This window comes from Spermophilus citellus, assembly GCF_964194105.1.
Source record: "Spermophilus citellus genome assembly, chromosome: 1".
Lineage (NCBI taxonomy): Eukaryota > Metazoa > Chordata > Mammalia > Rodentia > Sciuridae > Spermophilus > Spermophilus citellus.
Window position 1 is genome coordinate 189,589,830 of NC_138182.1, and position 27,166 is coordinate 189,616,995.

The 27,166-nt window shown below is 37.9% G+C and overlaps 1 protein-coding gene across 2 annotated transcripts in view; it reads right to left on the reverse strand.

Annotated features, from left to right (window-relative positions):
- Positions 1-24,264, reverse strand: part of LOC308650581 (protocadherin beta-17-like) — a 49,264-nt gene extending 25,000 nt beyond the window's left edge. Inside the window, exons 1-2 of one of the 2 annotated variants that reach the window (XM_081296659.1) lie at positions 21,755-24,264; positions 16,295-19,010 (exon numbers count right to left, since the gene is read on the reverse strand). In XM_081296659.1, coding sequence (XP_081152785.1) covers positions 16,615-19,010; positions 21,755-24,038 — 4,680 coding nt within the window. In that variant the 5' untranslated portion in view covers positions 24,039-24,264 and the 3' untranslated portion in view covers positions 16,295-16,614. Of the gene's footprint in view, positions 1-16,294; positions 19,019-21,754 lie in introns of those variants that run through there. The other variant, XM_081296662.1, reaches the window with a different exon arrangement.
- Between the last annotated feature and the right edge of the window lie 2,902 nt (positions 24,265-27,166).

Genomic DNA, 27,166 nt, shown 5'->3' on the forward strand with positions numbered 1-27,166 from the left:
TAATATACTAAAAACAATAGAAAACACAGTTAAACCTACAACAGAGAGGTAAGTAATATATAAGAACAACCAACTTTCCTTGGGAAATTTTTAAACATTCATATTTGGCTTGGATCAGAAGTTATGTGCCATTAAAGAAATATAAACCAAGGCTTTGGTTCATATTTGCAAACATATTATAGGAAAGTATTACCCATATAAAGGGAATCTACAAGGTTATATTATAATGTTAATACAATCTAAACATCAACAGATCAAAATTTGCCCTCCCTCTAGTTCCAAGGAATTTAGAATGCGAAATAAAATATGCCTCAGAAGTTGTAGCTATCGATTGATTGTTTTGTATATTGTTTTTTGAACATGCATAGGTCAAATTGCAAGAAACTTCAAGTTATAAGCTGGGTTTGTGATGAATCTTGATTTGTGGTGCTCCCCTATACATGTTTCCAATATCCCAACTGAAGCAAATGAAAACCCATTTTAGAGATATAGACAAGCTTTGTGGACACCCCACAAATCCATTTTAAGGGCAATCAATCTTGTGAGTCAATCATGCTAAGTGAAATAAGCCCATCCCCTAAAACCAAAAGCCAAATGTTCTTTCTGATATGTGGACGCTAACACACAATTAAGAGTGAGAAACAAAGAATAGAAGTTCATTGGATTAGACAAAGGGAAATGAAAGGAAGGGGGGAGGGGAATGAAGGGAAGGGGAGATTGGAATAGAAAAGATAGTAGAATGAATCAGACATAACTTTCCTATATTCATATATGAGTGATATCCTAATTAGAATAAGTTATACTCCATGTATGTATAATGTGCCAAAATATACTCTACTGTCATGTCTAAAAAGAAAAAATTAAATAAAAAGAGAAAAATCATGAGTCATACAAAGAAACAAAGACAACATGAAAGAGAAGCTGCAGAAACAAATACAGAAGAAATAGGCCCACATAAACTTCAGATATTGGAAGTATCTGACAGAATTTTAAATCAATTAAATTTATCATATATAAATAAATAAATGAAATGCCTGAAAATATCTGCATGGACCAAATTGAAAGGGCACACTCAATTCCAGGGGAAAAATATATAAAATAATTGAGATGTAACCTAATAATGATAATGATCAAGAATAGAAGACAAATTACCCAAAGGGGAAAAAAACAGATTTCAAATTTCCTCTGAGAAACATTTAATATACAATATGTCTGTAAAGTTTTGAGGGAGAGCTGGGGTTGTGGCTTCAGTGGTAGAGCGCTTGCTTAGCACATTCGAAGCCCTGGGTTCAATCCTCAGTACCACATAAAAATAAATAAATAAAGATATTGTGCTCAACTAAAAAATAAATAAATAAAAAGTTTTGAGGGAAAGAAATTTTTGGCTTTGTGATTTCACACCAGTCAATATGTTGCTCAAGTACGAAGATAACAATGCAGCAAACAGGAAAGAATTAATAAAACATTACATTAGTACTCACGAGTGCCTTTTGGAAAAAACTAAGGATGAAATTCAGCCAACTTACAAATGAATGGAGAAACTGACAGAAGGACTAATATAATACTTGATGTCAATGAATTTTTGAGGAAAAGAAAGTCAACTGAAATATTTTATACCTAGCTAAATTGTACTTTTTAGGAATCTAGAATTCAAAAAGTGCAGCAACTATAAATTCGTTGGAGGGCAGGTACTGGGGATTGAACCCAGGGGTTTTCTACCACTGAACTACTCCAGCCCTTTGTATTTATTTTATTTTATTTTTTAAATTTACTTGTTTCACTAAGTTGCCCAGCCTGGTCTGGAACTTGTGATCTTCCTGCATTAGCCTCCCAGTTACAGGTGTGCACCTCTGTGCTAGCTTAAACTCTTATTTAAAGGACTACATCTGATGAAATAAAGCAAATGAATAGGTTAAAAACCATAAATGAGTCAGGTAAGGAGAAGTTGGGATAATATGACTAAAGATTGCATTTCATTCCAGTTTGAGCATACCAGTTTCCCTTACACTCACTCCTTAAGCCTCATTAAGGTGATAGAAAGCAAAGGCTTTTAAATAAATGAACTTTTTATTTTGTTTGTGGTTCTGAGGATTGAACCCAGGGCTTTTTGCATGTGAGACAAGCACTCTACCAACTGAGCTATATTCCCAGCCCCAAATGAACTTTTAAAGACAAGAATTGGAGACCACCAAAATTATGGAAAAATGAAAAAAATATAAACAATTGGTAACTAACACATTTTACTATTTTCTGCTTTCAAAAGAGAAGGGGAGAATTTTAAGAAGAAAAATTCAGCCAAAGTAATGATTCAAGTTGAGAGTTCAGGAAGAGGCTAAAGGACTATATTGATTGAAAAATCTGTTAATGGAGTACTTAAATCTGAGAATTCCTTTACTAGTCAGTGAAGCAAGGTACATTCCCTTTTCTCATAGTGACAGAAAATGAGATATTAAGTATCTGTAAAGGTTAAATAGAAAAGTCCGTGAATAAAGGGACAAAGAATCAGCTGGGGATGAGGCTGAGATCTTCATGAGAAGGTTAAACGTTTTCTACATACTGATTAGTACTACATCCCCTAAACCAAGAAACTTTCAAAGTGCTTGGTATCAACTTTTTAATACCTTTCATCCCACCCATGCCCACCCTTATTAAACATGTCTCTGAAGAATAACCTGGGTCCAAGATAAAAGACTTAAAATATTGACTTTTAGTCCCCAAACAATATATTCCATTTCAATACCTTAAGGTGAGGACCACCACTCCACTTGTCCCATGTAAACATTTAATGTCTAATCCACTTTTCACTGCCCCATTAAAACAATAAAAACACAGTCAAGCAGTGAAATAAAAAGTCTCTATCATGAAGGTCAAGACCAAAAAAACAGAATGAAAAATAACTTAGAAGAAAAATAAAGTGCTAGTATTAGAAGAAATATTTTAAAAACTTAAAATTATATCTTCAGAGAGAACAAAAAATGCCCACTTCCTGTAATAAAATAAAAGACAACAGATGGATTAAAGACCTAAAGGTGAGGGCTAAAACCATAAAACCCTTAGAAGAAAAAGTGTAAACCTTCATGATCTTGTATAAGGCAATGATTTCTTAGATAATAACAACTGAAGTACAAGCAACAATTGAAATGAAATAGAACAAAAGTAACACCATTTTGTTCTGACCTGACTTCACTGTATGCTTGCTTAAAATGTTTTCTTTTCAGCCTCCTGACAACTGCCTATGTTGACACTTAAGTAGGACCTTCCCATGTTCTTGACTATAGCCCTGATATATAACAAAAATGACTAATCAAAACAATTCTCATATAATCAAAATATGTCTCAACAAGTTCATTTCTGGGCATATGTACATCAATTATCCTTGTGGGTTTTGGTTTTTGCCTTCATAAATTCTGTACTTCCAAAATTCGGTGCTGGGAGTTCTTTGAAACATTAGCCTGCTCCCAACCGCTTGCCTGGCATGCTCATTAAAAGGCTTTTTTTTCCCTTCCAATTTGGCCTAATAAGTGTGGTAGTCTGTAATTCTCATGCATTCTGTAACAGCAATAACAACAAAAAGATAATTTGAGCTACATAAGTTTTTTAAAAAAAGCTTTTGTGCCTCAAAGGAAAATAGTAAAGTAAAATAATAGAGAATGGAGAAATATCTAAAAATAATATATCTGATAAGAGTCTAGTCCATAATATTTAAAGAATTATTACAATTCAACAGTAAAAAATAAAAATTTGGGCTGGCCTGTAGCTTAATGGTAGAGCGCTTGCCTAGCATGCGTGAGGCACTGGGTTCAATCCTCAGGACCACATAAAAATAAACAAATAAAATAAAGGCATTAAAACTAATTAAAAAATAAAAATTCAATGATAAAATTAGCAAAGGATCTGAGTTGACATTTTTCCAAATAAGATACTTAAATGGCCAATAAGTATACAAAAAATGCACAACATCATTATTTATTTGGGAACTATAAAATCAAACCACAATGATGCTATTTCCTACTTTTTAGGATAGCAAGAGTTAGAAAGAAAAATAACAAGAGGATGTATAGAAATTGGATCCCTAATATACTGTGGATTGAAATATAAAATGCTTCAGTCAATTTGGAAAATAATTTTGATGATAACTCAAAAGTTATGCATAGCCACTATATGACCCAGCAATTCTAATCTTCAGTATATTTTAATTTTCAATTCCAATAGAATTGAAAACATATGTCCACACAAAAACTTATATATGAATTTACAAAGCAGTATTATTAATAATAACCAAGAGTAGACATAAACCCAAATAAATGTCTATCACCAAAGAATGGACAAAATGCAGCACATTCATACAATGAAATATTATTCGGCCACAAAAAGGAAAGAAGTACTGATACATACTATTACATAGATGAACCTTGAAAACATTATGCTAAGCAAAGGAATCTAAACACAAATAGTTACATATTGTGTGATTCCATTTATATGAAATGTCCAGAACACCAAAGAGATAGAAAATTGATTAATGGTTCCTAGAGGTTAGAGGAAGGAGGTTATGAAAGTGGTTGCTAATGGGTACTGAATTTTGGTGGTAACAAGTGAAAATGTTCTGGAATTAGTGGTAATAACTGTACAACATTTTGCATATACTAAAAATCCAATGGATTCTGTTTTTAAGGGTTATTGTTATGGTATATGAATTATAGCTCACCAAAGAATTTAAAACCAGAAGGCTTCTGTCAAAATAAAAAATTCATTGAACAAAAATAGCTTTTGAAAGTAAAACTGATATCAGAAGTTTAAAATTCAGTCAGAAGCATGCAAAAATAAGCGAGAATATTTGCTAGAATCCAGGAAAATAAGTATGAAGGATAATAACAACTATAAAAAAAGTGAATATTAAACAACTTACTGTTAAATCAACAGATCAAGGATGAAATCAAGAAGGAATTTAAAAAAATATTTCAAACCAATGAAAATAGAGACACAACATACCAAAGTCTATGGGGTACTGCAATAGCCATACTTAGAGGGAAGTTCATAGCAATAGTGCCTATGTGAAAAAAGCAGAACAATCTTATATAAACAACCTGTTGCTGCCTTTTAAGGAATTAGAAAAACACAAACCCAACCCAATATTAGTATAAGCAAAGAAATATTAAAGATCAAAGGGTAATTCAGCTGGGTGGAGTGATGCACACCTGTAATCCCAGCTACTTGGGAGGCTGAGGCAGGAGGATGTAAGTTTGAGGCTAGGCTTGAAAACAATCCCTGTCTCAAAATGTTAAAAAAAGGACTGGATTTGCTCTACAGCAGTAGGGCAAACATGGGTTTTATCCCTAGTATCACAAAAAAACAATAAAATAAAATAAATAAAAGATCCAAGGAGAAATAGAGACTAAAAAAACCAATGCCAAATATCAATGAAATAAAAAGCTGGTTCTTCAAAAATATAAATAAAACTGACAAACCTTACCTAGATTAAGAAAAATAGATGACTCAAGTAAAATCAGAGATTAAAAAGGAAACATTACAACTGATGCCATGGAAATAAATACAAAGGTTCATTAGAGAGTATTATGATCAGTTATAGGCTAATAAATTTGATCATCTAGAAGAAATGCAAAAATTCCTGGACATAAAAACCTTACCCAGATTGAATCATGAAAAAATAGTGAAAATCCAAAGAGTCGAAAAATGTGGGAAGATGGCCGCTGCGTACAGGGGTTACTGAAGTGCTGAGCCTGGTGCTCAGAGCAGCGGCTTTAATTGAGACTTCGTGCAGCTTGTTAGAGCTCCTTTCACCATTAATCTGTAGTGGACCACCCGGCCAAGCAGCAGAAAAAACAAAGAGATTGAAAAAGAGACGCTTGGCTCCCGGACGCTTTCCTGCTCAGAGCCGTGGGCGCTTTGCGCCCATCTGCTTCCTCTTTCACTTCGCTCCCGGCAGAGAAGCTGAATGGGTAATCAGCAGTGGATTGTAAGTACCTGAGGCAAAGAAAGCTCGATACACCCCGCCCTTTTTTTTTTTTTTTTTTTTGAATATTGTCTATACAGGGAGAGTTAGTGGATTGAAATTGTTGGCTGGGCTGTGGTTTCGGGGCCGAAAATCCACTCCTCGGGAGCCGCCATTTGCTTTCTGCATGCTGTCTTGATGGCCCTGTCTACACGGTCCAGCTGCCGTATCTAGAGACTGGAACTGGGCTGCGTGCCGAGCCCTGTCCTCTGAAGGCTGGACCACGGCCTCAAGTGCCTCGGTCGCCTGTTCCCTGCTGCACCTTGGGGCAGAGCCTGCTCTGGGGTCGTTCGGCATCCCCCTGCGAGGGGACCCGGGAGGGGGTTGGAGAGGCGCGGCGGCAGCCACTTGGGCCCTGGGTGCAAGGCACCAGGCTGAGGAGCAGCGGAGGCTGCGGCGGCGCTGCTAAGGTCGCGGACAAGCGCGGCGCCCAAGAGCACGGCCCAGAGGTGGAGGCAACGGCAGCAGGGTTTCAGTTCTAGAAAACTGGACTGGAAACAGAAGCAGCAGTTTGTATAACTCCAAGATCTTGCTTATGCCAGGAAACTGTAAGGGTAACATGAATATCATTGAGGAGGTCTAACATGGCGGCAGGCGCGGAGAGATCAAGTCTCTGACCTCTTCAACTGCGAGGGCATAGGGAGCTGTAAATTATCTAAAGCCTATTTGCTCAGGATCACTAGGCAATGCTGAGCTGACGTGGAGCTAGGGCGTACACTTTGGGCCCCTCAGAAAACACACACTGAGCACGAATCTGCTGCATTTAAGCCCCGGATCGCCTGCTTCTTGTGACTCAGCACTAACGATCCCGCTGAAATAACTAGTCGGCCCACCTGATCTCACAGAGGTAAAAGCCAACTGAGCACCATAGCCAGACCCAGGGAATCAGGAGTGACATGGGACTAGCGGCGCAGAACCCCCGATTATCGCTCCCACCAGGGCTGACAACAGAGGTCCCTTGCACCAGCTACCAGGGGAGTTGCTACCTGAGGGCAAACAAATTCTCTGGGGGTCCTCAGCCCCAAGCCCTACAAACTTAGGGTCCGAGGGAGGCAAACAGAAAGGGTGTGCCCAGGCATCCATGAAAACAGGGCTCCCAGGAGCAGCAGACCCGGCGTGTAGCCAGTAATGTGGTAAGCGTCACAGGTGAGTGGGGCCTGGATTGAGGAACCACAAGAGAAGGACCTAGGCACTCAGGACTGGAGACCCGTACAGTCTGGGAAGAAGAGCTGAGGCACAGTGATTGGTTCCCACCTATCAAGAGGAGAAGCCTGGCCCAGTGGGCATAGCTCCACCTACTGGAAGAGAAGTTAATCGAGCTCTATGACTGCATTTATTATTATTTTTTTTTTAATGAGTATTATTAGTATTTTTTTAATTTTTTTTTATTCTCACTTTTTGTAGTTGATGTTGTTGTTGTTCTTTAACTTTCTTATTAATGGTTTCAATTTTTTTAATTCTTTTTATTCTATTATTATTACTATTATTTTTTAAACTTCAATTTCCATTTTTTATTATCATTATAATTTTTTTTGTTTGTTTTACATTTTTATTTTTTCGTTTTTTCTTTCTTTCTTTTCACTTTTTTTCTTTTGTCTTTTCATTTCTTTTCAATTTTCTTATTCCCCCTCTCTTGAATTCCACCTGCCTACACTCACTCTCTTTAGTGACTTCTTCCCTTCCCTTCTAATACCTCTCCTCCCAAGCATCAAATAAATTTATAAGAGTAAACAGTAACACAGCAGTCAAACAGAACAAGAAGTATCATGAGCATAAAAAAGCAAGGAAGAAAAGGAGTACAAACAATGAAAGACAGCCTAAATATTCAGGAGGACCTGGAGTCATCAGAAAAATGGCCATATAAAGAACTCAAGGAACACCTTAGACAGATGGAAAGGAACCTTAAAGATCACATTGAAAATGAATTACATAAACAGATAAAAGAAGAAGTTAAGCATCTTTATCAGGAGATAGAGATTATTTTAAAAAATCAAACAATAATTCTAGAAATGAAGGAAATGATAAACCAAATTAAAAACTCAATCGAGAGTATCACTAACAGAGTGGAGCAAGTAGAAGCCAGAACATCAGATAATGAAGACAAAATATATCATCTTGAAAAGAGTCTAGGCAACTCAGATAGGCTGGTAAAAAATCACGAGAAAAACATCCAAGAGATTTGGGATAACTTAAAAAAAACAAACTTACAAGTCATTGGGATAGAGGAAGGCACAGAGATTCATGCCAAGGGAATGAGTAACTTGCTGAAGGAAATAATTACAGAAAACTTTCCAGAAATAAAAAAGGAAACAGATATACAAATTGTAGATGCATACAGGACACCGAGCACACAAAATCACAGTAGACCAATGCCAAGACACATTGTTATGAAGCTATCCAATATACAGAACAAAGAGAAAATATTAAAAGCTACAAGAGAAAAGAGGCAGATTACATTTAGGGGTAAACCAATAAGGTTGACAACGGATTTTTCATCAAAGATGCTGAAAGCGAGAAGATCCTGGAACAACGTATTTCAAACACTGAAAGACAATGGATGCCAACCAAGAATTCTGTATCCAGCAAAATTAAGCTTCAGATACGACAACGAAATAAAAATCTTTCATGATAAACAAAAGCTAAAAGAATTTGTAGCCAGAAAACCAGCATTGCAAAGCGTCTTGAGCAAAACTCTACACGAGGAAGAAATGGAAAACAATAACCAAAACCATCAGCGGGAAGTGCCTCGGTAAAGACAGAGGACAGGGGGAAAGCTAATCATGGAGAAACAAACTAAATTAGGAAAAAAAGAGATAAATAATCAAACATGGCAGGAAGTACAAACCATATATCAATAGTAACTCTAAACGTTAATGGCTTAAACTCTCCAATAAAGCGACATAGGCTGGTAACATGGATTAAAAAAACAAATCCAACAATATGCTGCCTCCAGGAGACACATCTGATTGGAAAAGACATACACAGGCTCAAGGTAAAAGGTTGGGAAAAAATATACCAAGCACACAGTCCTCATAAGCAAGCAGGGGTGGCCATTCTCATATCGAATAAAATCGACTTCAAGACTAAGTTAATCAAAAGGGATAAGGAAGGACATTATATACTGTTAAAAGGAACTATTCACCAACAAGACATAACAATTATCAATATTTATTCACCAAATAATGGCGCTGCGACGTTCATAAAACAAACTCTCCTCAAGTTCAAGAATAAAATAGACCACAACACAATAATCATGGGTGACTTCAACACACCTCTCTCACCATTGGACAGATCCTCCAAACAAAAGTTGAATAAAGAAACTATTGACCTCAATATCACAATCAATAACCTAGACTTAACTGACATATATAGAATATATCAACCATCATCAAGTGGATATACTTTTTTCTCAGCAGCACATGGAACCTTCTCAAAAATAGATCATATATTATGCCATAGGGCAACCCTCAATAAATATAAAGGGGTTGAGATAATACCATGCACTTTATCAGATCATAATGGAATGAAGCTGGAAATCAATGATAAAAGAAGGAAGGAAAAATCCTACATCACATGGACAATGAACAATACGTTACTGAATGATCAATGGGTTACAGAAGACATAAAGGAGGAAATCAAAAAATTCTTAGAGATAAATGAAAATACAGACACAACATATCGGAATCTATGGGACACAATGAAAGCAGTTTTAAGAGGGAAATTCATCGCCTGGAGGTCATTCCTCAAAAAAAGGAAAAACCAACAAATAAATGAGCTCACACTTCATCTCAAAGCCCTAGAAAAGGAAGAGCAAAACAATAGCAAATGTAGCAGAAGGCAAGAATTAATTAAAATCAGAGCAGAAATCAATGAAATTGAAACAAAAGAAACTATTGAAAAAATTAACAAAACAAAAAGTTGGTTCTTTGAAAAAATAAATAAGATCGACAGACCCCTAGCCATGCTAACGAAGAGAAGAAGAAAGAGAACTCAAATTACTAACATACGGGATGAAAAAGGCAATATTACAACAGACGCTTCAGAAATACAGAAAACAATTAGAAATTATTTTGAAAACCTATATTCCAATAAAATAGAAGAAAGTGAAGACATCGATAAATTCCTTAAGTCATATGATTTGCCCAGACTGAGTCAGGAGGAAACTCACAACTTAAACAGACCAATATCAATAGATGAAATAGAAGAAGCAATCAAAAGACTTCCAACCAAGAAAAGCCCAGGACCGGATGGGTATACAGCGGAGTTCTACAAAACCTTTAAAGAAGAATTAATACCAATACTTTTCAAGTTATTTCAGGAAATAGAAAAAAGAGGGAGCTCTTCCAAATTCATTCTATGAGGCCAACATCACCCTGATTCTGAAACCAGACAAAGACACCTCAAAGAAAGAAAACTACAGACCAATATCTCTAATGAACCTAGATGCAAAAATCCTCAATAAAATTCTGGCGAATCGGATACAAAGGCACATCAAAAAAAATTGTGCACCATGATCAAGTAGGCTTCATCCCTGGGATGCAAGGATGGTTCAATATACGGAAATCAATAAATGTTATTCACCACATCAATAGACTTAAAGATAAGAACCATATGATCATCTCGATAGACGCAGAAAAAGCATTTGACAAAGTACAGCATCCCTTTATGTTCAAAACATTAGAAAAACTATGGATAACAGGAACTTACCTCGACATTGTAAAAGCTATCTATGTCAAGCCTCAGGCTAGCATCATTCTGAATGGAGAAAAATTGAAGGCATTCCCTCTAAAATCTGGAACAAGACAGGTATGCCCCCTACCACCACTTCTATTCAATATAGTTCTCGAAACACTGGCCAGAGCAATTAGACGAAAGAAATTAAAGGCATAAAAATAGGAAAAGAAGAACTTAAATTATCACTATTTGCGGATGACATGATTCTATACCTAGAAGACCCAAAAGGGTCTACAAAAAAACTACTAGAACTAATAAATGAATTCAGCAAAGTGGCAGGATATAAAATCAACACACATAAATCAAAAGCATTTCTGTATATCAGCGACAAAACTTCTGAAATGGAAACGAGGAAAAACACTCCATTCACAATATCCTCAAAAAAAAAAACAAAATACTTGGGAATCAACCTAACAAAAGAGGTGAAAGACCTATACAATGAAAACTACAGAACCCTAAAGAAAGAAATAGAAGAGAATCTTAGAAGATGGAAAAATATACCTTGTTCATGGATAGGCAGAACTAACATCATCAAAATGGCGATATTACCAAAAGTTCTCTATAGGTTTAATGCAATGCCAATCAAAATCCCAATGGCATTTCTTGTAGAAATAGATAAAGCAGTCGTGAAATTCATATGGAAAAATAAAAGACCCAGAATAGCAAAAACAATTCTAAGCAGGAAGTGTGAATCAGGTGGTATAGCGATACCAGATTTCAAACTATATTACAGAGCAATAGTAATAAAAACAGCATGGTACTGGTACCAGAACACGCGGGTGGACCAATGGTACAGAATAGAGGACACAGAGACTAATCCACAAAGCCACAACTATCTTATATTTGATAAAGGAGCTAAAAACATGCAATGGAGAAAGGATAGCATCTTCAACAAATGGTGTTGGGAAAACTGGAAATCCATATGCAACAAAATGAAACTGAATCCCCTCCTCTCGCCATGCACAAAAGTCAACTCAAAGTGGATAAAGGAGCTAGATATCAAATCAGAGACTCTCCGTCTGATAGAAGAAAAATTTGGCTCCGATCTACATATTGTGGGGACGGGCTCCAAATTCCTTAATAGGACACCCATAGCACAAGAGTTAATAACAAGAATCAACAAATGGGACTTTCTTAAACTGAAAAGTTTTTTCTCAGCAAGAGAAACAATAAGAGAGGTAAATAGGGAGCCTACATCCTGGGAACAAATTTTTACTCCTCACACTTCAGATAGAGCCCTAATATCCAGAGTATACAAAGAACTCAAAAAATTAGACAATAAGAAATCAAACAACCCAATCAACACATGGGCCAAGGACATGAACAAACACTTCACAGAGGAGGACATACAATCAATCAACAAGTACATGAAAAAATGCTCACCATCTCTAGCAGTCAAGGAAATGCAAATCAAAACCACCCTAAGATACCACCTCACCCCAGTAAGATTGGCAGCCATGATGAAGTCAAACAACAATGAGTGCTGGCGAGGATGTGGGGAAAAGGGTACTCTTGTTCATTGTTGGTGGGACTGCAAACGGGTGCGGCCAATTTGGAAAGCAGTATGGAGATTCCTGGGAAAGCTGGGAATGGAACCACCATTTGACCCAGCTATTGCCCTTCTCGGACTATTTCCTGAAGACCTTAAAAGAGCACACTACAGGGATACTGCCACATCGATGTTCATAGCAGCACAATTCACAATTGCTAGACTGTGGAATCAACCCAGATGCCCTTCAATAGATGAATGGATAAAAAAATGTGGCATTTATACACCATGGAGTATTATGCAGCACTAAAAAATGGCAAAATCACGGAATTTGCAGGGAAATGGGTGGCACTAGAGCAGATTATGCTTAGTGAAGCTAGCCAATCCCTAAAAAACAAATACCAAATGTCTTCTTTGATATAATGAGAGCAACTAAGAACAGAATAGGGAGGAAGAGCAGGAAGAAAAGATTAACATTAAACAGAGACATGAGGTGGGAGGGAAAGGGAGAAAAAAAGGGAAATCACATGGAAATGGAGGGAGACCCTCATTGTTATACAAAATTACATATAAGAGTTTATGAGGAGAATGGGATAACAAAAATGGAGGGAAATGAATTACAGTAGATGGGGTAGAGAGAGAAGATGGGAGGGGAGGGGAGGGGGGATAGTAGAGGATAGGAAAGGTAGCAGAATACAACAGTCACTAATATGGCAGTATGTAAAAATGTGATGTGTAACTGATGTGATTCTGCAATCTGTATTTGGGGTAAAAATGGGAGTTCATAACCCACTTGATTCTAATGTATGAAATATGATTTGTCAAGAGCTTTGTAATGTTGTGAACATCCAATAAAAAAAATAATAAACATAATTTAGACTTTCTAAAAAAATCCAAAGAGTCTCATAACAACTAATAAGATTGAATCAGTAATAAAAAGTCTCCCATCAAAGAAAAGCCCGGAACTAGACATCTTCACTACTGAATTCCACCAAACATTAGAAGAATACATAACACCAAATTTCTTAAATTATCACAAAAAAATGGAAGAGAAAGGAATTCTTCCCTACCTATACTCTGATACTAAAACTGGACAAGGACACAGCAACAATAAGAAATTAGAGTTGGAGATATAGTTCAGTTGGTAAAATGCTTGCCTCGCATGCACAAGGTCTTGGGTTAGATCCCTAGCACCATATACACACAAAAAGTAGGAAACTGCAAGGCAATATCCTTAATGAACAAAGTACTGGCAGACTGGATCTAGCAAAATACTGGCAAACTGGATCTAATAGCACCTTTAAAAGATTATTCACTGACTGGGGTGTGGCTTAGTGAGAGAGCATTTGTGTAGCATGCATTTGGCCCTGGGTTCATCCCTACCATCACCCCTCCACACATCCACACACATCCACACAAAGATTATTCACCATGATCAAATGAAGCAAGGATGGTTCAACATAAATTGTTATTTTTTTTAAACAAAGGGGAAAAGAAAGAAGAAACGTTACCCAGGAGCTCACTATAAATTAAAAGGAGTTATAGAAAACAAAGAACATTGAGTGGAGGAAATAATTTTTTAAATGACAAAACAAACCCACAAAATTCTTAAACATGTCCTAGTTTGAAGAGTACATCTCAAGATTGACAGGTCTCACTGAGTACCTAGCACAATGAGTGTCAAATTTTTTTCCCCACTATAACACAATAGTGAAATTCTAGAATGCTGATGCTATATATAAGAAGGTAAATTCATATAAAGTTTCTCAGCCTCAACACTACTGGCATTTGAGGTCAGTTAATTCTTTGTGGGAAGCTGACCCATGGATTGTGGAATATTTAACAGTATATCTCTACCAAGGAGAAGAATGTCCTACAGTTGTGAATATCAAAATGTTTCCAGACATTGCCAAATGTCTCTGGGTGGTAAAATTGCTCTGGTTGAGATCCAGAGACCCAGAGGGAAAACAGTGGTTCTCAGAAAAACATGGATGGTCAGAATGTTAATGCATATTCGACACTGGAGATTAAAAGACAGAGGAGGAATGCCTTCAAAGTACTAGCAGCAAATAATACCACCTATAACTTTGCACACAATAAAATCTTCACACTGAACCTTTTGACATCTAGAATTTTAAGATATTCAATCTCTCAATACATTAATAGCAAATATTCTTTAGGAACTCCAAAGAAAATAATAAGAGAGAAGTAGAAAATCCAGAAAATGAAATCAAATGCAAAAGGAAGATAAGATTCCCATTATGAGGATAATGCAAACTACTAGCTATGCAATAGGTCTAGAGAGCAAATAGTATACTGTTGAACAGGAGTTTGTTTTGCTCTAGAGTGGCTTGAAGAGAAAAGAATGAAACTAATAGATATCTTTTTGAGTCTAAATATCAAATTGTGAGCTTTAGATTTTAGAAAGCATGGGAATACCTTAAAACTATGTAGATAGAAAAGTAAATAAGATGAAAAAGGAGGCAACTATTAATTTAAGGCTAAACAAAGTGGCTTTTCTTTTTTCCTCTTGAGGCTCAGATGTAATCAATATTTGCACAGTATTAATTATTTAAACACAATATAAACAATTATGATATTTCTAATTTGGAGGATGGAGTAGAGAAAATGTAAAAGTATATGTGTATGTGTGAATGTTTGTGTGTGCTGTTTAAGAAAGGAAGTAAAGGATATCTAAAACTGAAAATGGAAAAAAGCAGTTTATAAACATATTATTTAGAAATACAGAAGTAGTGGCTGGAGAGGTAGTTCAGTTGTAGAGCACTCATCCAGAATATGTGAGCCCTGGTTTCTATCCCCAGCATTGCAAAAATTTAAAGCCAACAACAAAACAAACCATGTCTTATTAAAAAAAAAAAGTAAATGGGGAAGAACAGATACAAATATCAAAAGTGATTACCTCTGGGCAGTCAAATGAAATTTAAAAATGTAGCATTATGTGAATTTCAATTAAAAATATAAAATGGCTGATTATAGAAGTTATCTTTTCAAATATATTGTAAATGTTACAAATATTGATAAGGTAATATATAGATATATATCACACAAAATATAAGCCTGATGAGGAGAGAGGAGATTTAAAAGTGTTTATTTGCTCATTTTTACTTTATTATTATGTACTTGTTTTTGCAGTGCTGGAGATCAAACCCAAGGTCTCACATATGCTAAGTAAGCACTCTATCACTAAGCTACATTCCCAGCATTATGTTCTCATTTTTAAACAAAACAGTTAAATGATGCTAATTTCTTAGTATGCACCACAGCAGCAATTTTTGGGCAGAGCTGGGGATTGAATAACCACTGAATAACCACTGAGATACATTTGCTGTTCATAATCTTGTTTTCAAATCTCATAGCTATTATTTGTCTAAGCCTAAGAAAGTTTTATAATTTCTCATTTTATTACATTTTATCTAATAATTTTAATTAGAAACTATCAGTTTATTATTAGTTTTATAAATTATCTCCACCCAACAATTCACTCTTATATATATTTAGAGGTATATTTTATTTATACTCTTTTTATATGGTCTTGGGTATGGAACTCAGCTTCTTGACTGCTCATTGTGTGAGCTACCACTGAGCTACACCCTCAGTCTAAATAGAATATTTTAGAATGATGTTACTTAAATTATTTCTGGATAGCGGAATTATTATGTTAATCTTATTTTTGTACTTATTGTATATGTTTGAATGATGTGAGTAAATATGATTTGAAAAATAAGAATCATTCAGTACCAAACCCATTTATAATGAAAAAGTAGTCACAAGTCTACCACTGTTTTAAAATTTTTCACTTAATAGATAATAAATCCCATAAAATAATAGATCACCTAACTGAATGATATCAATTTGAAAGAATCTACTCAACTTAAGTAAACACCATCCAGATAAAATATTGGTTTCTTTGAGAAAGACAATTATGTTTTTGAAACAAAACAACAGAAACACAATTTATAAAGTCACTTAAATTTATTGCATAAATGAAAATTATTTTTTAAAACTAAGAGACATTAATTACAAATAATTCCTGTGGGTAATCAGTAAGTTTGGAGAATGATTATCTTAATCATAAAAAGGTACCAACGAATAAGTTGAAAAATAAACCTGAAAATATCTGTGACTTGCAAAAACAGGACCAAAAGAAAAACCACTTGATTTCTCTGCTATTGTGTCCACGTGCAATATGTGAGATACCTAAGAAATGGAAACAATGAAAAAATAGTACTACAGGTTGAAATTCTTATACATACAATAATTACTACCACACATTAGTACTTTCTTTACGTGAATGAAAGGGTAAAGAATTTACAAGACTAGTGAATATAATAATTTATCTCATATTGTCAAAATCACATTCCTAATTGAACCCAAAATGATTCCTCAAGTTACGGTTTTCTTCGGTATTCTTATCAGCACCTTCACCCAGTAAGTTGGGGAGCATTGGTTTAAGAACTTGGAACTCACTAGTCTCAGAACTTCCCGCCAGGTAAACTTCATATCGATAATTCTGAGACAGGGTCCCGGTGCCACTGACATCCACCAGGTGGCCAGGAAAGTGGCCCTCAGGCACAGAGCAGACACCCAAGGGCGCCGCCCTGCGCCTCCTGCACAGCCTCACCGCCACAAACACCAGCACAGAGAAGAGGAAGAGCGATGACACAGAGGCCAAGGCGATGACCAAGTAGACAGTGAGCGAGTCCCCCTGCGCGCGCTCGGGCGCCACTTCCGGAAGCGGCAGGTAGGGCTGGGAGAAGCCATCCACCAGCAGCACGTGCAGCGTGACGCTGGCAGACAGCGGAGGCTCGCCATTGTCCTTGACCAGCACCACCAGCCTGTGCCTGGCCGCGTCGCGCTCGCTCAGCAGCCTGGCGGTGCGCACCTCGCCATTGTGCGCCCACACGCCAAACAGCCCTGGCTCCGTGGCCTTGAGCAGCTGGTATGACAGCCAGGCGTTCTGGCCCGAGTCTCCATCCACTGCCACCACCTTGGTGACCAGGTAGCCCTGCTCTGCCGCCCTGGGTACCAGCTCGGTGCAGGGCGCAGAGGCGTTCTGCATTGGGTACAGCACGAAGGGCGAGTTGTCATTTTCGTCCAGCACCACCACTCGCACCAGCGCCTGGCTGCTGAGCGCGGGAGAGCCTTGGTCGGTGGCGCCCACTTGGAACTCGAATGCCTGCAGGGCCTCGAAGTCCAGCGCCCTCAGCGCGAACAGCTGCCCATTGTCTGCGTTGATGGAGACCAGCGAGGCGAGGGGCAGGTGTGGGTCCTGGGTTGGCAACAGCGAGTAGGTGATCTGGGCGTTGGTGCCTGAGTCTCTGTCTGTGGCACTGATGGTGCCTATGTGCAGAGCGGGCTGGTTGTTCTCGCGCACCAACAGTGTGTATGATGTTTGTGTGAAGGCAGGGGCGTTGTCGTTGACGTCGGAGAGGAGGACGGTTATGTTATGCTTGGTTTTCAGCCTGGGTGTCCCCAAGTCGGTGACGGTGATGGTGATGTTGTACTGGGCTCTGGTTTCTCTGTCCAGTGCTCCTTCTGTGACCAAAGTGTAGAAGTTTTCTACTGTGGGTTTCAGAATAAAGGGTAGATGGTCTTGAATAGAACACATCATTTTTCCGTTGTCTTTAGAGTCTGGATCTGAAATTCTGAAAATAGCAACTACAGTTTCTGGGGAATTTTCTGGGATATCATTGATAAGTAATGACATAGTCAGTTCAGGGGCGTTGTCATTTACATCCATCACTTCTATGACAACAGTGCATTTTCCTGAAAGACCTCCACCATCTGAGGCCTCAATTTCTATGTGGTAAGAGTCAATTTCTTCAAAATCCAACAGTTTTTTTAATCTAATTTCTCCTGAGGCTTTATTTATTTCAAAGGCCTGAATGACTTGATTTGGGGATTGGAAAAATGAGTAGGTGAGCTCCCCATAGATCCCAGCATCTAAATCTCTAGCGGTGACGATTATGACAAGGGAACCTACAGGGCTGTTCTCTGGGATCTGCACCTGGTAGAGTCCTTGAGCAAATTCAGGGGCATTGTCATTGATGTCCAGAACCAGGATGAGAACCTGGCAAGTTCCAGTTCTGGGCGGAGACCCACCATCCAGAGCTGTGAGGGTTAACCTGAACTCGGGTTGCTCCTCTCGGTCCAGGGCTTTTTCCAGCACCAGCTCGGGATATTTCCTGCCGTCGCTGTGATTGCGAGTGAGAAGGTGAAAATAGGAGTTGCTGCTAATTATGTAGTTCTGAACTGTGTTGCTACCAACGTCCAAATCTTGAGCTATTTCCAAAGGAAACAGAGTCCCTGGTTGGCTGCTTTCCGCGATTTTAAGGAGGATTTCCTTTCCCAAGAATTCTGGGGCATGGTCATTTACATCTTGGAGGTGTAGTTCACCTTGAATAAACTGCACCGGGTTTTTCACTAACACCTGGAAATGCAGTATACATGGATCCGTGTCCCCGCACAACTCCTCTCGATCCAATTTTTCTTTCAGGAGCAAATTCCCACTCTTTTGTTCAAGCTCTAAGTGCTGTTTGTTCCCTTGGGAAAGAATCTGGGCGCCCCTCTTGGCCAGCTCCCCTATGCCCAGCCCTAGATCGTTTTCTAGGTTGGACACAAAAGAACCGCTGTCTCTTTCTTCTAGAATGGAATACTTAACGGTTACACTGCCCACCTCCCACAGTAGAAACAAGAAAATAATGATGGTCACTTGCCTTTTCTGAGGCGCTTTGGGGAGCGGAGACTCCATTGTTCCTTCGGGTCCAAAAGATGCAGTATTTTAATACACAATAATTGATTTGTATCCAACTCAGCTATCTAGATTTAATAATGTTAATCTTTTTAAAAAAAAATACTATTGACATAGTGGGAGCTGCTTCTTTGAAATATTCTTACCCCTAGAAATGTAACACGGTTCCTTTTTAAACTGCCGGAAACTGTTCAGTTTTCAAGGAGTCACTGGCTGCAGTTTTTCACTCTCTTAGCCTGCAGCGCCACCAAGCGTTCTGCTTTACAAATTCAGATATATTTTTTTTTTATTTCAAAGTACATAGCAAGAGCTACCATAAATTGTAGGTCATAGTGTTTATACAATCCCCTTTCCTGAACCCATTTTGCAGTATTATTCAGGTAGCTAACAATCGTTATAAAAACAAAAGTAATATATAGTCCTAAGTAAGATAAAATCCAGTAAACAAACTGCTGAGGCAAATTCATTTAACAAATATTTACCTGTGCAGGCAATCTTTTAGCTTCTAAGGATCAACAGTAAATGAGACATTTTTTTTGTCTTGTGGAGTTTATTTCTATTACAGATATTAATTTGTACATTTCATTAGGCAAAATTAATGTTTTTAAAATCTGATTTCTGTTCCTAAATTGCAAAGTAACTATAACTCATGAAAAAAAATTAAAATGTGTTTTCTTCTCAGTCCTAGGCTTAAATAGGTTCTGGGCTTTTTTCCCTTCATAAACCCACTGGATGTAATGCCCAGTGAACTAAAGAGAAAATACCGACTCGTTTTACTTGAAACAGTGTAAGCTCAGACTTCAGGCAATGTCTTTTCTACAAACTTGAAAAAGACAATAAAGACAAAAAAGTAAAAAATATACTTTCTGGGGGAAGTGTTTTAACCTTTTGCACTAGACAGGAGTCTATTCTGGTGTACATTTTCTGGCCTATGGAGTCCTGGGAATTGAAAAACTACAAAGTATGCTCTACTGTCATGTATATCTAAGAAGAACAAATAAAAAATTACAAAAAAATAAAACAAGAAAAAAATTAAAATAAAATTTAAAAAGAAAGAAAAAGAGCAAAGTTCCAACTAATGCCATGTGGTTGGAGTGTGAATAGTGAAAGAGGAAAATCTTCTCAACAAAAAATAATTCTATTTGACAGAGGAAAGGATAAGTATCTGAAAATTTCAAATAGTAAATGTTATCAACACTCTTCAAGCCAATTGGCAATCATCCATAAAAATTGGACTTATTTGGTTACAAAATACAGTGAGACTACTTTCGTTTTAATTAAGTATAAAAATAAAAGTTCACTTGTCATTTAATGTGAATTGTCTGCCTTTTGTAGCAAGCTGAAATGAAAATTTTCATTAAAAAATCACAAACATAACTGATACAAAAAGAGAAAATGTTAGGTTAAACTGTGAATGTAAATGGTTTTGTGGCTAATAGAGATAAAAGATGCTTACACAGCAGTAGAAAGGAAAGTCTGATATTCCTTAATAATCAGTCTAATACAGTACTTAGTTCTTGGCTAGTATCACATATAAAAGCTTGAAAACCAGAGAAATTTAAAAATATAATTCGGATTTTACAAAATAATACCTTTGAACTTTGAAACTGTTAAACAAAAATAAGAACATAAGAAATATTTAATAACTTCACTCATTGGCAAGGGTAGTTTATTGTAGAGAAGATATTAACATTACTTTAATCAATTTTAAACCATCATTACTGAAATTTTAATAACATTAAGCAAATATTTATTAATCATTTATAATTAGCTTAGTGTTAAGAAAAAAGACCATCATATTCTTATATGAGGTTTACAAATTGCAATTTTATGTGTTGACAGTTCAGCAAAGTCTATATCCAAAGAAAGTATTAATTTTTATGGTGTACTGATATGCATATAAGTATGAATGGCTATTTTTACATTTATCTGTCTTAGCATTTAGAATTACATACATACTGGTGGAGTTATCTCAAAATGAGACTTCCTTTGGGAGATTAAATACTTTCAAATACAATTTAAAAATAGTTCTCCAAAGTAGTAGAGAAATGACTGTAACCAATTTTTAGAAATAGGATTGTAAGGATTTTGGAATATAGTTTTTTGAAAGGATAGGTAATTTTAAATGTCTTAATTACTAAAAAATTACTTTTTATTTCAGTTGTCAAAAGTAGATGAGAATTGCTACATCATGTACAACCAGATAAATGAAAAGTTGTGTTGCAATTGTGTACAATCAAAATGCATTCTGATGTCATATATACCCAATTAAAATTAATTAATTAAAAAGTAGGTGGGAGTAATAAAAAAGATGAAGCACATGGATAATGGATAAAATATGGTACATCTCTGGTATCTGACTTTTCTTCTAAAATTTCAGTATAATGAATAGTAATAAAAGAATGGGAGAATCAAAACATGAATCAATAACATGAATTTAAGTTAAAGAACATTTCCAGGAGCTGCTGCTGTACCCCACTGGCAGAGCACTTGCCTAGCATTGGTGAGGCACTGGGTTCCATCCTCAGCACCACATAAAAATAAACAAATAATAAAATAAAAGCATTCTGTCTATCTACAACTACAAAAAAAGAGAACATTTCTAAACTTAATTAAGTAGGGTTTAGTATAGTAATACAATATTTCCCAGAATAGGAGGCTATTCTGAAGGGTGGGACTTTCCTCAATTGCCCTCCAGTTCCCTAAGGAGGTAAGTTGGGGATAATAGGCTTCAGGAATTTGAACTCACCAGACCCAGAGTCTCCAGCCAGACACACCTCATACTGGTAGCTCTGGGACAGGGTCCCAGTGCCACTAAAGTCCACCAGGTGGCCAGGAAAGTGGCCCTCAGGCACAGAGCAGACACCCAGCGGCGCCGCCCTTCGCCTTCTGCACAGCCTCACCGCCACAAACACCAGCACAGAGAAGAGGAAGAGCGATGACACAGAGGCCAAGGCGATGACCAAGTAGACAGTGAGCGAGTCCCCCTGCGCGCGCTCGGGCGCCACTTCCGGAAGCGGCAGGTAGGGCTGGGAGAAGCCATCCACCAGCAGCACGTGCAGCGTGACGCTGGCAGACAGCGGAGGCTCGCCATTGTCCTTGACCAGCACCACCAGCCTGTGCCTGGCCGCGTCGCGCTCGCTCAGCAGCCTGGCGGTGCGCACCTCGCCATTGTGCGCCCACACGCCAAACAGCCCTGGCTCGGTGGCCTTGAGCAGCTGGTATGACAGCCAGGCGTTCTGGCCCGAGTCTCTGTCTACTGCCACCACCTTGGTGACCAGGTAGCCCTGCTCTGCTGCCCTGGGCACCAGCTCGGTGAAGGGCGCAGAGGCGTTCTGCATTGGGTACAGCACGAAGGGCGAGTTGTCATTTTCGTCCAGCACCACCACTCTCACCAGCGCCTGGCTGCTGAGCGCGGGAGAGCCTTGGTCTGTGGCGCCCACGCGGAACTCAAACGCCTGCAGGACCTCAAAGTCCAGCGCCCTCAGCGCGAACAGCTGCCCATTGTCTGCGTTGATGGAGACCAGCGAGGCGAGGGGCAGGTGTGGGTCCTGGGTTGGCAACAGCGAGTAGGTGATCTGGGCATTGGTGCCTGAGTCTCTGTCTGTGGCACTGACACTGCCTATGTTCAGGGCGGGTTGGTTGTTCTCGCGCACCAACAGTGTGTAGGATGTTTGCGTGAAGGCAGGGGCGTTGTCGTTGACGTCAGAGATGTGGATGGTTATGCTGTGCTCGGTTTTCAACCTGGGTGTCCCCAAGTCGGTGACCGTGATGGTGATGTTGTACTTGGCTCTGGTCTCTCTGTCCAGAGCTCCATCTGTTACCAGAGCATAGAAATTTTCCACTGAAGGTCTTAGAAGAAAGGGGAGATTGTCGTCTATGGAACAAATAACTTCTTGGTTAGGTCCAGAATCTGCATCAGAAACACTGAAAACTGCCACTATTATTCCTGGCAAGTTTTCAGCTATAGGGCTGTTAAGTGAGGACACAGTCAATTCAGGAGCATTGTCATTCACGTCCAGGACCTGTACGATTAAAGAGCATTTTCCAGTTAGGCCCCCACCATCTGTGGCCTCAATATCCACATGATAAGACTGAAATTCTTCAAAATCCAAAGTTTTTCTCAGTCGAATCTCTCCATTTATTGCATTTATTTCAAAGGGTTGGTTAATATCATCGTCTTGAAATAAGGTGTAAGATACCTCCCCAAATGATCCCGCATCTAAATCTCTGGCTGAGACGGTAATTACCAGCGAGCCAGGGTGTTTGTTCTCAGAGATGTGCGCCTCATAGAGGTCCTGAGTAAACTCAGGGACATTGTCATTGATGTCCAAAACCAAGATTTGAATCTCTGAAGTTCCCGATAGGGGCGGAGACCCACCATCCAGGGCGGTCAGGGTTAGTCTGAATTGGGACTGCTCCTCGCGATCCAATGCTTTGTCAAGCACTAGCTCTGGGAATTTCCTGCCGTCGCTGCGATTGCTGGTAAGAACGTGGAAGTGAGGGTTGGAGCTGATGGTGTAGCTTTGAAGGCTGTTGCTGCCAACGTCTAAATCCTGCGCCATTTTCAAAGGAAATATCTTTCCTGGCATAGTAATTTCTGAAATTTTCAGGAGCATTTTTCTGGCTGGAAACTCTGGAGCATGGTCATTTATATCTCTGACTCGCAAGGTAGCCTGAAAAAACTGCAAGGGGTTTTCCAGTAACACCTGAAAAGGTAGCACACAGGGCTCAGTGGAGCCACAGAGTTCCTCCCGGTCCAGTTTTTCATTTAGCAGCAAACCATGGGTCTGTGGGTCAAGCTGCAAATGTTGCCTGCTTCCTTTGAAAACAACACGGGCGCTCCGATCTGCCAGCTCTCCCACTTTAAGACCCAGGTCCTTTGTCAAGTTAGCCACAAACGTGCCACTTTCTGTCTCCTCCATTATGGAATACTGAACCGATTCTGAACCCACCTCCCACAAAAGCATCAGTATAATAAAGGTAGCCACTTGCCTTTTCTTGTGCTGTATTTTTGTTTTCACCATCTCCATTGTTATGTCTGATTCCAGTTCCGGAGGGGGAAATCCTTTTCAACTCCCAGTTCCAGATCGACCACAGACCCTTTGAAATGTCTTTGTTGTATATAGATTTTTAATTCCTCCTTATAGCTTATCCAGCTACGACTCCCTTGCCGATTACATCTATCTTAGCTCAAGCTGTAAATGTGTTCTGTATTTTCTCTTTCTTTGGTTTCTGGGTGAAGTGGGAGTCCACCAAATCTTCAGAGCTTTTATTCATTCTCTTAGCCTGCACCGCCACCACGCGGTCAAGTTATTAACTTCATGAGGTATTTTCAAGTTAACAATGCTTGTGAAATCTGAGCTTAGTTTGAATCAGTGTTACTCAAATGGAGTGTGTGAAGCACAGGCATAAGGAGTTGTTTGGAAGGCTTGTTTGTGTGCGTGTTTTAAAATTTTTGTTTTTAAAGTCAATTCCTTGGCTCCCTCCAGATATTTCAATCAAACTGTCTGGTGCTAAGGGAAATCTACACTTCAATCTTTTCCCCTATGTGATTCTCATTAAGTGATTCTGATGCATATTAATGTTTAAGAATCACTCTCTTAGGTAACAAACTCCTATAATCAACTTTGATTCTTTAGATGTACAATTTATCTTTGATAAGCAGGGTAAAAAAAATTTTTTTGTCAATGTTGAGGATTGAGCCTAGGGCTTTGTGTATGCTGGACAAGGCCTATAACACTGAACCACATGCCCAGTCCATAAAGTACATTATTTAGCTGTCCCAACAAACTCATCAACAAACTATCCAAATTGTAAAAGATGTTTAACACACTAATCGTAAAACAGACAATGAATTTTCTAAATTATATGACTCAAATGGCATGAACAACCTACTTACTTTGTAATGTGGTGATGTGTGCACAGTAAAGAAAACAATTAGGCTGTTAGAAGAAAAGTTGAAGCCAAGAGTTACTTATGACAGAAGCATTAAAGTAAGTTAAATGTTTCAGAAAAGGAATTAGGAACAATCAATTATATTTGTCAGAAGCTTCTTAGTGTTAATCTTCATTTTGTATTAATAGAATTGGTCACAGTTTGAAGAGTCTTGTGTATTTTGATCTAACATTTTCTCAAATTCTCCTCATATTGGTTACAATGATAAAAAAATGTCCTTTTCCTATGAATATATCACAATGCAAAAGAAGACATTCAAGAACTACCTTTGTCATATTTTCTTATCCAGGTCCTATAAATATAGGTCAAATAAGTTGATGTGAAAAGGTGTCTTAACATTTGAGTGAAAACCATGGAATTTAATGACAGAACATTGTGACCGTGCTCACTTTATCCCACCAGTTTCTCCTCAGATAAATTGAAAATTATTCCAACTCCTTCTCTCCCCCCTCCCTTTTTCTTTCTTCTCTCTTCTGTCCTCTCTCTGGTACTGGGGATTGAACCCAGGAGTTAACCTCTGCACCACATCCCCAGACAGGGTTGCTTAGGATCTCACTAAGTGGTTGGGACTGGCCTTGAACTTGTGATCCTCTTGCCTCAATCACCCTAGCTGCTGGGAGTATAGGCATACACCACCACAACTGGCAACATTTTTCTAAATATCCTGAAAGCATGGATAAAGTGCAAATATAAGAACATGAAATATGCCAAGCATAATTTATTTATGGTGGATTTCATATTTATTTAGAGGTGAAATCCACTGAGGTCAAGAAAAATTTACTTCACAGAAGAGCCAAGATGATGCAAAACTAAAAATGAAGATATTTTCCAAATACTTCAATGCCAGGTAAAACAAATAAAACTAAATAAAATAGTCTGAAAAGCTACCGTCATTTTATGGGTAAATCAGATATATAAAGCCATAAGGATATATGATATCAATGTGACTCACCTCCAGGACTCACTCACTAAATATTACTGAGAATGGACTATCCCTTGAGGATATGAACAAGAAAAAGGAATTGATGAGACAAAACCAACAATCATGACGATCTCAGATGGATTTAGTTTATTTTCTGAAACAAGGCAATTTATGGCTCACTTCTAAATGCATCCTTCTGAGTGGGGACTGAAGTTCTGAATCCAGCAATCTTGTCTTCCAAAGTCCTGTACTCACTCTGTATGATTGCAGCACATCAGGTGTCCTCAATACTACTTGTTGAATTATTTCTCATTTAAAAGCAACCTTCATCAGTAGTACAGTATGTGTTCAATTTATATCAGCGAAATATCTTTGAGGACAATGATAATCATGGCAGAGAGAAAGAAGAAAGTATCTGAACATCCTCCCAAAAGACATCAGTTGGGTATGTCAAGAACTTGCCTTTTTACAGAACGTGGATTGATTACATTAGATATTTGCAGGAGAATGTGTCTCTGATTTTATCCTTTTTGCTTTAATTTGATTTGCTTGAGTGACTTTGAATTGACTTGGTTTTCATAAACATGTTCTCACAAGGAATTATTTAAAATATTTTTATTATGGAAAATTTCCAACATATACAAAGCAAACACATCATTCAGTTTCACAACATTGTCTTGTCTTATCTGTAACTTTCTCTTCAGTTTCTACCTCCACTACACATTTACTTTTTGTATTGTCCTTTTCTGGAGGTAATGTTTACATAAATTGAAAGGTACCAAACTTAATGGTACCATTGTAATAAATGAATTGATCCATGTAATACACACCTTTTTCAAGATATAGAACATTTATGCTTTCATTGTGAATAATTTTAATCATATTCTCCAACTTCTTTTGATATCTGAAGTGCAAGATCTCGATCTTTGCTTTAAATGACATGGAATGGTAGACAATGTAAAAAACATCACAATGCCCTATGCTCTTTATGCTCATGTGTGCGATACTGAAATTAAAGATGTTCTAAAGGTTAATTTAGCTGGATTATTACCAATGTCCTGAAAAAGTTCTTTTATGAAAACTTGCAAAGTACACTATATTTAATTTCATTTAGTTAACTTATATCATTACATACCTTATCAAGTTGATTTCCCTTTTGTGTTTCAAATATTTGTTTTCCTATAATTCCATTATATCTTTCAGAAATTCTTCAAGTTTGCCAAATTGAAAGGTAAAGACTACCCTTCAAGGATGAAATGGACTTCTCACAATTCTCTGTAA